We start from the raw sequence: 16394 nt of genomic DNA, 5'->3' as shown, positions 1-16394 counted from the left end.
CACCGGCTGCGTGACCGTGACGCGCCGCGTACGGTTTCCATAAGAACGAATATTGTAATTCACGTAAATTGTGTTTACTGTAAATGACGTCGAAAACCTTCATACATCGAAAACGTTTGTGTTTAATTTTATTTCCCAATTTTCTAAATTTGATACAATCCCGTCAACCAATATGGTACAATAACGAAACACCTCCCTCTCCTCAAAGTGTGCTGTACATTTCTGTTATTCTGTTTTCTCAAATAGAGTCTCAGCGAAACCGAATCGAAAAGCGTCCACACAATTCGTGCGATTCCAGCGCGATGAATTGTGGGCACTCGTCGTGGTGCCCTGTCATCCCAACAACTTCTTTCCTCGTTCTCCTCCTTCTCTCCCTCCTCGTTTCATTCGCGATCGCATCCCAGTCGTAACGAGTCGCGGTCGCCGTACCCCCTCTCCCCCTCTCTCTTCCCCCCGTTTGGAAAGATGGCTGCCCCGGCGGCAGCGCCGAGCTCCGGTCCAGATCTATGCCCGAGCTTCGCGGTGGTCTGCGGCTTCATGGAGCGCTACGGACAGACCTTGGACCTGCCCGAGATCTCCTTCCCGCAGATGGAACGCTATCTCCGGGAGACGTCGACAGGTGAGGCCGTGGGAAGGGGGGCAAGGGAAAGTGGTCGAAAGCTGCGACACCTAAAACCAGAAGGAGAAGGGGGCCTTTTTTTTTTACCACCACCAGCATCATCCTCATCCTCATCCCCCTCCTATTCTTCTTCTTCGCCAGGAGAGAGTGTGTGGTGGTTGTGTGGGCAGACATACACTGTCGGATATTTTCTATCTGACAGACTAGTCGATACTTCCACAGCGTGTGAAATATTGATCTTTGTAATTGTAAAGTTAGTGTGGAAGCCATGATGCAGTACTGCTGGGTGACCACACACGCACACAGACACACTACACACACTCTCATGCACAGCATTCAGCTGACTACCACAGATACATGTTATAACACTTGTTTTATGTGTTGTAATTGTGTTTCATAATGTTGGTATTTTACCATTAAAGACATGCTGCATTTTATTTCCTGGGCAGAAGATGGGGTCTCTGTCAACGTTGCGCAGGCGCACTACCCATCTAATCTGTAAACTGAAAATTAGCCTGTCGGCTAACAAGCGCATACTACACATTACACTCGTATTATTCCAAACATGTTTTTATCACCACCTAAATCACATCGATATCCAGTGATAGATTGGTCATGTGATATTTGCCGTGCTTGTTACAAGTGTATTACATGGAATATTTGGCGTGTTGTTTTGTAATAGCAGGTAGCTCTGCTAGCTGGTTAGCAGTAGCTCCCGGTCACATCATTTCTCAATTGAGATCAATGGAATACTTTAAATCAATGTATGATAAGCTACATATGTATACTGTAAATACACGTCATAACTTATTGCTTGGAAAGTGTTCATTGGAATAAGGTTTCAGGAAAATGATACTGTATAATATCTATCTAACACAATAATATATGTTTTTATTTACCCCGAGGGAAAATGTTGTGCTGCAGTTGCATAACAAAGTAGGCTAGAACGGAGCAAATAAATGCTTGAGTGCAAATATATAATATAATGGTAAAATAGAAGGGAAGTTGCTATAACCAACTAGACATTGGACTGGTAACGGTAGGCATCATACATACACATATAAACTAAATAACACTAGGGTGCCATTCCTAAAATCAAAGTCACACTAACAGTAATTGCCATACATAAGAGATCAATGGTAATGTGCAAATTGGAATTAACAATGTCCAAATATCACAGATTAATGGTAAGGATCACAGCGATAAATGATGGCGGCAAATAGCCATATATGTACAGAATCATTCAAAAATACAGGCACATTGTTTATAGTTTGATTTATATGTTCAGTTATAATGTCCATAATATTTTACATAATGTCCCTGTTATTACACATTTCACATATGTTGTCCCAATCAGTGAGTTTAAAATGAAGGTAGTCCACTGAGCGAGAGTAATCCACAAAGAAAGAGGAAGATGTAGGAAAATGTAATGAACAGTTCCAAAAGGTTGAAATCAAATGATTGTATCCAAAGCATGAAATCAAGGGATTACTTGCACGATTAGTACACTGTACATGCTATGATATATGTATTTTTCTTACTAACTTAATGACAAGTGTTAAAAAAAAAAGGTTTCAGGAGAACCATAGTGCAATATCATCATTACAGTATTGCTACTGAAATCAATGGTATACCTTCCATGCATTAAAAACTCCATATATGTTAATGCCCTTTTTATGAATGTACCTTGATGAAAGGTGTTAATTAAGCAAATCTAAACTCAATGGACACTTTCAAATTGTTTTTTTATTTTTGCTGTTGTATAATTACATACTGACATTTGCAGAACTGAAAAGCATATTGTAATTTTAACTTACTCTTATTTGTATATATTTCATAATTACTTACAATTAATCGATTAAAACTATTAAAATCAATAATTTATTATAGAATTCCCAATTTCATTAAAGAATACAAAAGAAAACAACATGAATGGTTTGTCAACACCAAGCTGAAGAATGATTTCATATTTTGATCTATTTTCAGTTCCCCAGCCCTTGGTCGATCTTCATGTTAAGCTCCTTAGAAAGCTGGGCAAGTCAGTCACTTCAGACCGCTGGGAGAAATACTTGGCCAAGGTGAGTGTGTTTATATGTGTGTTTAATACGTGTTTAATATAGAGTTTTGGACGAGTGTACATGTTGAACAACATTGTGTGGTAATTACTGACGGTAGGGGGTTTGAAAGGAGTCAAATACAGAGATCAGAAACAACCAACGTAGCTATTTAGCCAACACCATTATCCCAAGTGACTTACAATGAATTTGTTTTTAGAGGCCTTTCATTAATTAGCAAGTAGATTAGAACTCCTTGCTCATGGAGACTGTGGAGTAGACAGTGGTGTTTGAAACCAGAATTTTGACCTGGGTGTCAAAAAGCCCAAAGTTCAACTTACTGACTGGTTTACTGGTTATCTTTCTGTCCTGTGCCCAGGTGTGCCAGGAGCTAAACAGCAGCTGGGCCTGGGAGCTGGAGCAGAACCGCTACATGCAGATGTCCATGGAGAGCAAATCTACCATCCTCAAGGTACCACACACCTTCTCTTCCCTCTGCTCTACACCTACTCCATACCTACACCTACTCTACACCTACACCTCCTCTGCATCTACACCTCCTTTTCACCTTCACTCTCCTCTACACCTCTCTCCAGCTGCACCTTCCCTCTCCACCATACCTCTTTTACACCTCCCCTGTTCCCTACACCTTCTCTACACCTACGCCTCCTCTCAACCTCTTCTCTCATCTCTGCTACACCTTCCCTCCTTTCTACATCTTCTCTCCCCTTATTTCCCTGATAAAAGACAGTGACAGTACACATTAGTACATGTCTGTTGTTGTGTATTCATTTCTCCTCCAGTATCTTTGTGAGTGTCAGTTCGACGACAACCTGAAGTTCAAGGCGGTGGTGAACGACGAGGAGCCAGAGAAGATGCGGCTGCAGCCGATTGGCCGAGACTGGCAGGGCCTGCTCTATTGGCTGCAGCTGGACCCAGAGCAGAACATCCGGCTGTACACTGAGGAGCAGGATGACCTGGATGGCTCCAGCTGGAGGTGCATCGTCAGGTACACTACTTCCTCTCCCACTTCCTGTTGAGTCTTTCATTATATAATAATGGCACATAACAACAATGCTACCAGTTCTGCTATTGCTAGAGAAATAATTGAATAATTCCAAATATTCCGATTTAATGGGGCAACTTTAGGCTTTCGATTTTTTATACTTTATTCATCTAACATCCTTCTACAGTTGTTTTAATATCTGTTTTCCTTAATTGCAAAAATATAACGTAAAAACGGATGTGATAATTTGCCCTGCAATGATAAGCTTTCTGAGTTTTCTTCGTTCCGTTTCATTCTATTATGTTTCATTCTTTGGAGTATTGTCATCCACTACAACTTGATGTATTTAAAGCTGTAGTTTGTTGTGGTGTAATATTGGTTCGTAGTGAACGTGAGCTGGCCACTGACCCCCAATCAGGGTTTCCCACAGCTGTCTATAGGCCAGGTGCAGCACCTCTACAAACAAATTAACTTTTCAAAATATACAACAATGTGTCTGTTCATGTCAGCATCTGCATTCTATTTAAAATAAGATTTTGGCTTCTATAAGCCTAATTTACTTTAATATAGCCTCATATATTATACCGTTATGAGTATAATAATCAATGTCATCAAACAGTGGTCAGGCTCTGTGGAGAAGGGGAGCTCCGTTCTGTCTGATTATGCACAGTATTCACATCCGGTCATGATAAACCCCCATCGATAAAGAGAATGTAGCAGGGTCTGACTCCCAGATGTTGTGTGTGAATGATGTGTTTCAGCATATAGAACAAATGCTCCACCATTGAATTTAGCAGACCAGCAAAAATGCACTGCCGGCAGGGAATAATGTTCACCAGTGCGAGTGGGTGTGTGTGTGTAATCCCTGCATGTTGCGTTTTGTGTACGCTAATGTCCTTACAGCACGGCAGAAAGGCAAACTCAGCGGTCCAAGTCACGGTGTGTTTAGCGGTAGAACTGCTTGAAATACCAGGGACCGCCTCTCTTATTTCCTTACTTGAACGAATACATTTTCAGTTAACACCACTTCACTCAGACTGTGGGTTGTCCCATTCGTTGCCTGCTTAAAGATGCAGTGTGTAAGATTTAGTGAGGTTTTCATTTCTTATTGCCTAAAGCAGCCTCTAAAACCTGTATAATAAGGTTATTGCAATGCGCATGTTTTTCTTTTATGTTAAACCCACGATTATTATACTGATAGGACCCTACGCTATTGCTTGCCATTTTCTCATAGTATTTACCCATCCACCTAACCTTTTTTTTTTTCTATGCTCCAGAAATCGTACCGACCTAGCAGAGGCGTTAGACCTACTGAAGTCCCAGATAGACCCCAACCACAACAAGACCAAGACCGAGGGAGGTTCAGCCAGCGGCAGTCCAGATGGAGAGGAGAAGACGGAGACAGGTGAGAGCCAGGATGCTGAATGGAGAGATGAGGGATGGGTGTACATTGTCATTGTTTAGAATGTGAATCCTTTTGTGTAGGTCCTCTGTAAGGTAATAGCTCTGTAATGATTATTGTTGACTGTGGTCCCTTTTAATGTCCAGCTTTACACCAGTGTTTCCCAACCTCTCATAAGGTCTGGTACGGTCCTGTGAATACAGACATTCTGCCCTGATGATTCGTAGCACTGAGGAATCAATCACAAATCAATCAGTGTGGTACAATGCACATATTTTCACTGGGACATTGATATGACAACCATATGTTAGTTAAAGTGATGCATTTTGGGAAGCGGATGCACACATATTTAACAGAATAAGGAGCAACACATTTCAGACCTAAAGATGCAAAAGCAGACTGGGATGATAACCGATGTGTCTGCATCTGAGGCTGGAGACTCTGAGCTCAGACAGGCATTCTCATTTTAAATCAATAATGTATGTGTGTTTCAGGAGAAGATGCAGATCGTCTGAAGAAGGAAGGGGATTCTGGGGACCATCTAGCGAACAAGAACCTGTCTGAACCTCCTAAAGCCACAGACGGGAAACCAAATGACACAGCAGACTTGAAGACGGAGGAGCCTTTACAGCCAGGTAACATGTCAGCTGGTTCTGTTGGAGTCAGTGCTAGTGCCGATCTTGATCATTGGTTAGATAAAAAGATTTCCTGCATCTAAAAAGTAGTTGATTTCCTTCCATGACCTTCATCTTCTGTGGTCAGCCGTGAAGCAAGAAGAGGCGGGGCTTGTCAAACAGGAAGCGGCGGGGCTCATCAAACAGGAAGAGATGGAGGTTGACATGAAAGCTCAGCCGGCTGACCGCCCAGTAGACAGGAAGTCGCCAGCATCATGCCTTATCATCGATAACCGCGTGAGCACCATCACCGCCATCATCAAACCTGAAAGCAGAGACCTGGATGTCCCTAACATCACCCCTAGCAACGCTGTGTCCGTTGTCATGGCGCCCGCGTCCGTCATCACCAAACAGGAAGTGAACAGGGAGGAGGAGGCGGAGCGTGCCGTGGTGAGGAGCAGCCAGCAGGCCAAGATACCACTGAAGAAGAGAGAGCTGAAGCTCGCAGAGGCTTTCCAAGACAACCGCAACCACCTAAACAACAACAACAACAAGGGCAGTAGCATCATCGTGTGTAACCCTTCTGTTATCCAGAGCAAGGACGGCATTCAGGCGACCGAGGGGAAGCTGACAAACTCTTTAGTGCCCCATGCCACCTTGGAGGAGAACGCCCCCCAGCTCGAACTGACCAATGGGAAGGCGGCTCTCCTCCCCGTCCCTCCACCGCTGCCCCATAAAGAGGGGGGGCAGAATGGGGTCATCGGTGTCATCGGTCAGGTGGGGGTCATAGGCCACGTGGGGGTGATCCGTAGCCCTATGGAGCGGCCCCGTGTGCCAGGGGTGGAGGCACAGGAGCGTAACGGGCCAGGGGAGGAGCAGCGGGTGGGTGAGGAGGGGGCAGATGGGCCAGGGGGCAGGAGAAGGCCAGAGGACGTGGGGAGGTGGGAGGAGAAGGAGAGGGAGGGGAACAGACAGTCAGTGCTGGTGAGGAAGCGGTCCGTGGACATTGAGACGGAAGAGCACTCTGACGCAAAAACACCACCAGCCCCTTCCCCACCTCCACCTCCCTCCCCCTCGCCACCGCACCCCGTTGCAGGAGCCGTCCCGAAGGAGACGGAGGTGCAGGAGGAGCAGCTCCTCTCTGCCCGGGAGGAGCCCAAGAAGCCCCTTCAAACGGAGGAGAAGAGAGCGACAAAAGAGGAGCAGAAAACTGTTGAATCTGAGAAGGAGCCTTTGGTAAAAAAGGCAGAGCCGGCAGATCTGGAGCCTGAGGCCGCTGTGGAGCCGGCGCCCAGCACCGAAGCAGTGGAAGCCCAGGGGAAGGAGAAGCAGGCTGGGCCGGACACGCAGGCGAAGCAGGGGCTCCTGGAGGTGGCCTCCTCAGAGCTCCAGAAGGAAGGCATCCGGCTGAAGATCAAGATCCCCCCCCACAAGAGGAACAAGAAGAAAGGCAGGGAGGAGAAGGAGAGGGAGGCAGAGCAAGAGGCGCTGGAGGAGGACGGGAGGTCGCTCCGGAGATCGGCCAGGATCTGCAGGTACAGCAGTGTGTGTGGGTTTGTGTGTGTGTGTGTGTGTGTGTGTGTGTGTGTCTTTGGATGGATTAGATGTTATAAAGTTTAACATTCCTTATTTTCAATTGATTATTTGGTAGAATTCATTACAGCTGTGGTATTATTATTTTACTACATTTTATGTCTTGCTCTTATTGCGTCACCCCTGGGCACAAATAACTTTCATGAGTCTGCTTGAGTAACGGACTCAAACTGTTCATTGAGTCAGTTTTATCATTCCAGTTTGAGTGTGTCGTTAAGTCAGCTTTGAATCAGTTTCATTAAGTCAGTTTGAGTGTCTGATTGAGTGAGTTTCACTCTATTTCATTAAGTCAGTTTAAGTCTGTTTCATCCCATCTCCATTAACCCCCACCCTCCCCTCCCTCCCACCTTCTCTCTACAAGATCCTCTGCTTTGCCGATATGCAGGCCCAGTTCTAAGGTCGCTGAAAGCCAGGACAAGAGTGGGCAGAAGACGGGGTCCAAGGACGATGAAGAGGAGGAGGAGGAAGAAGAGCAGGAGGAAGAGGAGGGCCAGAAGCCTGCAGTGAAGAAAGACCGAAAAACAGACCCCAACTGGCTGGGCAGGAAACCCAAGGTGGACAAGAGTGTGTGTGTGTGTGTGTCTGCGTGCGTGCGTGCGTGTGTTTGTGTGACTGGATATGTACAAACAAATAAATTCCAGCATGATCACTTCCGTTTTTTTTTAATGTGATCTCCTGTTTGTTTTTTCCTGTTTGATTGTTACTTCCCGTTGTGTTGTTACTTCCTGCTCTTTTGTCACTACCGGTTGTGATGTAACCCTAACTTGGTTTGTTGTCACTTCCTGTTGCGTTGTCAGGGTAAACGGAGACATCGGCGCCCACGCTGGTCGACGCCGCGCTCCAAAAGACGGCGACTGGCAGAGGAGGGGGAGGGGGGGGAGAGAGGGAAGGGCCAGAAGGGGGAGGAGAGCGAAGGGGGGCGGGACTCTGAGGACTCTAGCGAATCGGAGGAGCTCCCCATGGAAGACGCATGCAGCCAATGTGGGCTGCCCAACCATCCTGAACTGGTGAGTGAGATTGAGATATGTACAATATATGTATGCATGGATATATCTAGAGAGGGAGAGAAGACGTTAGGGGAATGACATCATGGGCCCTATTTTAACGGTCTGAAACGCAAGTGAGAAGCGCCAAACGCAAGTAGCTTTGTGGGCGGTTCTATGGCGATGTTGCTATTAAACTGGCGGATAAATGACTCTTGCGCCCGATGCAAATCTAAAAAGGGTTTCCCTGAAGTATTACCCGTAGCTGTGGTTTGGGCGTAACGTGCAATAAACCAATGAGAGTGCCATCTCCCATCTCCTTTAAGAGCCATGAGCGCATTTGAATCTGACTAGTTGATATTTTGACAGCGCGTTTGCAGTCTCCAATGAGACAGATGCATGACCACATGAATTAAAAACTTCATATGGCTCAGTTTATGGCCAAATTATATGGCCTAATTCAGACATGGAATAGCGTTTTCTTCCACAACTTCAGAAATACTGAGTCCTCAAATTCATTTCGGCAAAGAAAACTTAACACACATATGATATGCGGTAACTGTGGTTCTATTTAATGATATACGCAATACATTAACAGACATCGTCTCTTACCAGTTTTGTATGCATTATCGTTATCAACTTGTTTTCACATATGCATGTGTCCCCCCATTAATATACATTGCCATGGACCGTATTATGCGTTACGTGTTTAGTTTGCGTGTGTTTAAAACAGATGGATGCACACACGAGCGCGCCCGCATTCATTAATTCTTTTACACATACACACACGCGCGCCCGCATTCATTCATTCTTTTTAAAATTCACTCGAGGTTAAACAATGTTTTCTCACGATCAAATACTCATCAATCCTAAAAGTGATGGGCTTGTACACGATGTCTGTGTCAAGAAAATATGTTTTTGCTGTACGGTGTTTGCAGATGCATTGATTTAAAAGTACAACTTATTACCGCTGTATCAGCTGTTTTTTCCCAAATAATTTACCAAGAATGTGTGGCTAGGAAGATGAGAGAAGCAAAGTGTGTGCGCGAAGTGAACTCGCGCATACTGACTTTAAACCAGGTATTTCCTGGTTTGTCGCAGAATTGTTTTCTGAAACTGCAAAATATCACCAGGGAACGTTCACGCCAGAACACGCCTCCTCCTTTCGCTGACCCGCCCCTTTGGGCGCAAGATCATTCCCTAATTTAGCGACGCGTGCCTGTGGAGGGAAAGAACGCTCCGCGCCAGTTGCAAACTAGCAACGACACATGCGTCAGTGTAGAAAGTCAATTGCGCTGGATGCAAGATAGGGCCCCATGAGTGTCGTGCACAAAAATATTTCTCCACTCAACCGTTGGAGAACGTTTCAGAAAAACTGCAGTGTACAAGTCTTTTATCATACATATTACCTAAAAGATTATAATTGTAGGTATGTGATTCCTATAGTATCTTAGTTTCTTTCGTGACCTTATTGACGAGATGGATGTAGTAAGATGTGCCTGTGTGATTGTGTGTGTGTGTCCAGATCCTCCTGTGCGACTCGTGTGACAATGGTTACCACACAGCATGTCTGAGGCCTCCTCTCATGCTGATCCCAGACGGAGAGTGGTTCTGCCCCCCCTGCCAACACGTAAGCTCTGACTGTGTGTGTGTGTGTGTACGTGTGCATGCGCGTGCGTGCTCGCTCGGCCGAGTGTATAGGTATGTCTGTGTAACCATATAGGCTGTTTTCTCTGGTCTCTGATTGGCTGTGTGGGACTGTGTTTTAGAAGCTGCTATGTGAGCGACTAGAGGAGCAGCTACTGAACCTGGACAGCAATCTGAAGAAGAGAGAGAGAGCACTGAGGAGGTACACACATCGCACAATCAGACACACACACACACACACGCACGCACGCACGCGCGCGTGCACACACACACAAACAACAACACCCGCTCACTCGCTAGAAAACAAAAATGTTCACACTTCTTCACAGATGTGGAGACTAAAACACATAGACTGAATGGGCACAAGATGATCACTAGCCGTGTAACATTCAGTGATGTATTCTGTCCCCTGTGGTGTCTCCGCTCACAGGAAGGAGAGGCTGGTCTATGTTGGAATCAGTGTGGAAAACATCATCCCAGTAAGATTCTCTCCCTCTGTTCCGATTTCTTGTTTCTCTATCTCCTCTACTGAGTAGGGGTGTAGCACTAGAGAAGGTTAAAGTGTGTCTGTGCAGTGAATCATCATCAGCGTCTGAAAGATAGTTTCTTCTGTTCAGGAGGGAGACGTGGAGCCGTCAGCAGAGAAATCAGAGAAGAAGAAAGACTCCAAGAAGAGCAGCAAGAACCTGGGTCGGAGGTCAACCAGGACCAGGAAGTGTATCAGCTACAGGTGGGTGCAGTTTAACCAGGAAGTCATCCTCTGTAGATGGTAGATGGATGGGACTACAGCCAGTGTGGAGGACTTTACCAGCCCAAAGAATAGATACTAATGTTTATAAACAGAACCCAAATTTTATTTACAATATTGAATTATATGTTCTTCTATTTGTGTGTGTGTGTTTGTATGTGTGTGTGTGTGTTTGTGGTTGGGTGTGTGTGTCTCTGGTTGGCAGGTTCGATGACTTTGACGATGCCATCGATGAGGCGATAGAGGAGGACGTGGGAGATGTCTATGGTGGAGGTGAGATCCCCACACTAACCAAGCAACACAATTTTATGTTTGCCAAACATCTTTTCTAATATAAGAAAGTACTTCTTCTTGGACCCTTTGGTCAATTTTGGAAAATTACATTATGGTTGATGTTGCAGGCCATTATTTCTTTCTCTCGTATGGAGAAGTTCTCTCTCACATTAGAAAGAAGCTGAGCGTTACGGCTCCCCTTTGAAATATTAAAAAGAGGACTAATAATAATAACAATTCAATGTCTTATATTCTGCAGCAGGGGCGGTGCGGGGGAAAGACATCAACACCATCCTATCAGATGAGGGGAAGCAGACTGAGCAGCCAATCAAAACCCAGGCGCGCTTGGCCAGGAACAGGAAGAGGCGGCGACTCAACGACCTGGAAAGTGACAGCACGGCCGCAGAGAGCGAGGAGGAGTTCATGCTCAGTAACAGGTAACACACACTTATACACATGTACAAGCACACATAGGCCTCCTGCAACCTTCCAATCAGGACCCGGGGGTTTTCTTACCTTCCTGTTCTTCCTCCTGCCAGCTCTGAGGAGGAGGAGTTTGCAGCCGAGGAGGACGAGGAGGGGGAGGATGATGAAGATGGAGGCAGCGACGCCGGGAGCGACGCCAGCGGCCGGCGTCCCAAGCGGGGGGCGCCGCGCACCACGGCTAGCAGGACGGTGAGGGGCCACAAGAGGAAGACCCAGAAGCACCGAGCCAAGAGGCCGCGGCGCCGGAGACCCCGCTCGTCTGAGGAAGAGGAGGGGGAGACGGAGGAGGAGATGGGTGAGTCTCAAGGGGGAGGAGGAGGAGGAGGAGGAGGAGGAGATGGGTGAGTCTCAAGGGGGAGGAGGAGGAGGAGGAGGAGGAGGAGGAGATGGCCATAGTGTGCCAGGAGGAGGAATAGGACGGATGAGACTGATGAGGAAATGGTTGTGTCAGAAGGGGGAGATGGATGAGTGTGGATGAGTGCGCAAAGGCCAACTCAGGAGGGGAAGGAGGAGATTGGTGAGTCAAGAGGACGAGGAGGGAGAGACCGAAGACGAGTTCAGCGAGTCAGAGGGAGGGGGAAGAGAGGGAGAGTGCTCAGCATCAACTCAATGGTACACCTTTCCCACAATGTTTACGTGGAAACAGAGTTAGGTTGCACACCACGATCGTTTCATAACACAAGCCCATGAAGCAGTGGTAACTTATCGCCTTCTATCTCCTGGTCTCTAGACTCTGATTGGTCATCTGACATGAGTGACAGCGAGGCGGACAGAAAGAGGAAGGGTTTGAGGCGTGGCCAGCGGCAGCAGGTCAACTACCGCGAGACCTCCGAGTCGTCGGACAACTCCGGGGCCTCGGCCAATAAGGGCAAGGAGAACAAGCCCCACCTCAAGCAGCGCAGGCAGAGACTCTCCAGCGACTACAGTGATTGTGAGTTACTGTGACGAGCATGTTTGGATGTCAATTATTGACAAAATAAAGGAAGGAGAATTGAAAAAGGGAACATTTTAAATAATGTGTGAAGTTCATATGTCTCTCTCTCTCTCAATTTTTTCCGTAATAGCATCCGCATCCTCCCGAGGGTCTGATGACGAGGACGACGCTGAAGGAGGAGGTGAGGAGAGAGGAGGCCGGCGGCGGCGCGGCGGAATCAGGAAGAGGAGGCGAGGCGAGGAAGAGGAGCGGCCGAGGAAGAGCCGTCAGGGGTCAAAGAAGAGACGCGCTGATGATGATGAGGACGACGATGATGAAGAGGATAGGAGGAGACGGTTGAAGAGGAGGAGGCTTGCGGCAGCAGCCGAGGAGGAGGAGCGCGAGAGGAGGAAGAGGAGGATGAAGAGGCGGAACCGAGATGAGGAGGAGGAGGAGGAGGAGAAGATGGGGAGGGGCAGGCGGAGGGAGATCCTGTCCAAGAGGAGACAGCAGCGCCTCGCTCAGATGCTGAAGAAACGTCGGCCGTCCACCGACGACGACTCCGACCGATCAGGGGACTCTCAGGATTCTGATTCGTCCTCCGAGGAAGACCGCCCCGTCCGCAAGAGGCTGAACCGCATCGACTCGGACGACGACGAAGAAGAGGAGGATGATGATCGTGGAGACAAAGAAGAAAAGGAGGGAGAAAAGGAGTCGAAGAACAAGAAGCCCTCGGAGCGAGAGTCTCGTGTTGCCAGGGGCGACGGTGAGCGTGGTGATGAAGATGATGATGCTGATGAGGAAGACTGCGCACAGGAAAAGCAGCGTGGCCGCAGCTTGTCACCGACAGACAAACTCAGTACCTCCAGAGGCCTGGCGAAGCCTGGGCCCGGCAGTCCGACCTCACCCAGGGACAGTGCAGGGTCGGACAAGCTCAGCAGGCACAATGGCCCCTTACCTCCGGAGAAGGTGAAGGAGGAGGATGGCCAGACAGACTTGTCAAACTTTGTCCCTAACAGTCCCGCATCGTGATGGTTGTGCTCGCGTTGAATACTGCGTCTTGTTTTTATTCTCTGTAACTGTCATCATGCCTATCACCGACTACATCCTTTTAATACTGGATCACACAGAAACACACGTACACACTCTCTTGAAGACTTGTGTGTACCATTCAGAAGTGAGATGCTGTTTTTATCCGACACATGCCCCTCGCTTTCTCTTTCTTCCTCATCTCTCTTTCTCTATCCTTCTGTCTTTCTCTCATTTCAATCTCTGTCCCCACTCCCTCTATTCCTTCCCTCTGTCTCTCTCCCTCTACCTCTCTCTCCAGTAGAGTGTGGTTCACTCACATGATCGTAAAATAACTGACACAACGTACTCTGACAAGCGTGTCAATCTGGAAAACTGAAGAAAAGTGGTTAAAGTCCAGAAAGACACACACACAACGCATACACACCACAAACAACCATGCACAATACACACACGCGCACACGCAAGCAACAGAAACACAGAGCCAAACCAACAGCCAGTGTCTTTGTGTCTCCTGTATATTTATCTCAGCGTCGGCCCCAAGAACCTAATGCCCACAAAGAGTTAATGGTTCGATCCCTGACTCCTACAGGTGTGAGGAAAATACTAAAGAGGCAGCCCAACGTTCAACACCCACTGCTGTAAAATCCCCCAACTAGGCTATACATTTCAGACACATCTGGCTAGTAGCCGTTGGTCGGCGGAGCCCTGTTGGTTTAGAAAAGTGTGTGAGAGGGGGGGGGGGATATGAACGTCTACCAGTTGGCTACATTCCAAAACCCGAGTACATTGGTAAATAGTGTCTCAGCCTCCTTACCTTAATGAGAGTGTAATATGGCCTCTAGGTGTCGCTGTTGTTCCTTTGTATCGGCTCATGATGCAGCCTTCTGCAGGTTAGACCAACAGCTGTTTGGTTATTCCCCTGTTTGTTTTAATGATTTCAAATACTCTAATCTAACACTAATGACTCCAGTTTTTTTTTATTATTAGTTGTATACTCCTGACAATAACACACATTAATACAAAACTTGATATTTGAAGTGAGAAATCGCCATTTTTTGTGTGTAAACACGAATGAACAACTCCTACATCCTGGGGCCATCAGAGTGAAGATTGGGGTCAAAGAATCTGTGGAAGATCAGTGTGATTGTGGGGACAACGTAGGTCCGGCCCCCAGAGGGGTCAACTTGGCAGGCTGTTTATTTCTCTCATGTGATCTGATGTCCCCATATCGTAGCCTGGCTCCCATACTTCATTTCATACTTCATTTCATTTAGTACAAATGAAATGAAGTATGAGAGTCTGGTAGGACCAGGCTACCCATATCGTCCAGGGCCTCCATAACCCTGTATATTCTTACTGGGATCGTGGTCGGTCCTCGTAAGCCTGTACATACTTATGGGGACCATGGTCAGTCGCATTAGCCTGTATATATTTGGTCTATGTGTCTGAGAGCCCTAGTTTGGTCCCCATGAGGCGTATCTGTCCCTGGGCTCTGTGTCCCCATAAGCTTGTACAAACTTGGCATGTGTGTCCCAAGGCCCTTGGTCGGTCCCCATAAGGTTGTGTCGGTCCCCATAAGCCTGTACATACTTGGCCTGTATGATGTTTCTTGTACCATATTAGATGTTTCTGTTTCTTGTAAGATATAGTGTTCTATTTTCTATATGAAGGTGAGGAGGTTGGATGATGCTGTGATGTTTGGGTTAAAAGAGGAGGGGGAAGGGTCACTCGCTGTTCCACCCACCACTTCCGTCGTTTATTATGTTTTGTTTTTTTTGTTTGCTATGAGCGCCAGTTGCTTCTGGACGGCGCAACGTGTGTCTAAAATATAATGAACGGTGCCCATTCTTCATCCTCTTCTTTCGACAGTGATGACGGATTAACAGAAAGAAAAAGTTTAAAACTTTTTCAATTTAAAAATAATAACATGGTAGCTTGTGTAATCTGAGGCTTCCTCTAACAGCGCAGACTCAAGTTTCGATTTTCTGATTGTTTTTTTCACTTGGAAAATGTTCCTGTGTAATTCATAAAACAACATGCCTTTATCTTGATTTATTCAATTTATTATTATTTTTATGATTTGGTCCTCCCAGAGTGAAACGAAGATCTGTTTCTGAATGACACAGAAAGATTGTGGAGCTAAAATTATGTCCTTTCTTATCTATTCCTACATAATTTGGATCTTTTACTTTTAGACTCAAGATGAAGCATTTCACACACACCTCAGAAATTATACTTCAGAAACACATGTATAGGCTATAGATCATGAGTGTGGACAATTTTTAATTGCAGGTATAAAAAATGTTAAAGTTCAGGCCCTGGGGTTATTTCATAAAGAATTAATTCTTGCATTTCAGCTTTGAAATGGAAGTCTATAGCCAGAATGGCAAAGTCATTTGCTGATTGAAATGAGTGTCCAAGTTGAAATCCTCTAGTAGTTTAGATTATTTTACAATTACTACTTTAAAAGAGGGGCATTTATTCAGAACCTTGGCATTATATCCAGTCTTCTTAAAATTTGTATGGCATTATATACAGTCATGTGTTATGCTGAGTTTTACAAGAAACAACACAAATATGTACCAGCTCTCTGGTTTTGGTAACACAGTCTATTTGCATTTCATGTAATTCTAGTGAATCATAACATAATACAAACGGCTAGCCGTGAGTTTGTTTTGTTAGGTTTTATAATTCAGTATTGAGTCCTCATCACAGTGGATAGGAAACAGGGTCCTTAGTCTGTGGTCCTGAGTGAAGTCGTACATTTTGGATCACATTTGAACCAGATTATGAGCCTAGGAGGGGACTTGGATGAGGAATGGGCACAGCTGGGTGTGAATGCATCTGTCTTTGTTTTCCATGTTGTACTGTACTGTGTGTAGTATGGCTGTAACATAGATGTTTTCTAAGTTATTAAAAACCAACATCCCTGGCATCTCCTCTAAATGTGTGTTGTCTCACTTGTATTTTTTTCAGATGTTTTTCACTCATGAAAAACATTACTTAGTTTTAGTGTCGAATTAT

General features: G+C 46.1%; 1 protein-coding gene across 1 annotated transcript; it reads left to right on the top strand.

The window, feature by feature from the left end:
• The first annotated feature begins 317 nt into the window (after nucleotides 1–317).
• On the top strand, nucleotides 318–16295 carry rsf1a (remodeling and spacing factor 1a). Its single transcript, XM_079731279.1, has 18 exons — nucleotides 318–619; nucleotides 2606–2697; nucleotides 3053–3145; nucleotides 3477–3682; nucleotides 4957–5084; nucleotides 5576–5716; nucleotides 5844–7230; nucleotides 7650–7842; nucleotides 8086–8295; nucleotides 9797–9901; nucleotides 10041–10120; nucleotides 10349–10397; nucleotides 10536–10648; nucleotides 10872–10939; nucleotides 11199–11376; nucleotides 11479–11720; nucleotides 12156–12356; nucleotides 12490–16295. The coding sequence occupies exons 1-18, from the start codon at nucleotides 466–468 to the stop codon at nucleotides 13368–13370; spliced, it is 4521 nt and encodes a 1506-aa protein (XP_079587405.1). The 5' UTR covers nucleotides 318–465; the 3' UTR covers nucleotides 13371–16295.
• The last annotated feature ends 99 nt before the right edge of the window (nucleotides 16296–16394 follow it).

The sequence above is a fragment of the Pollachius pollachius genome, assembly GCF_949987615.1.
Source record: "Pollachius pollachius genome assembly, chromosome: 3".
In the NCBI taxonomy this organism is placed as follows: Eukaryota; Metazoa; Chordata; class Actinopteri; order Gadiformes; family Gadidae; genus Pollachius; species Pollachius pollachius.
This window is presented reverse-complemented; position numbering and strand designations above follow the sequence as displayed.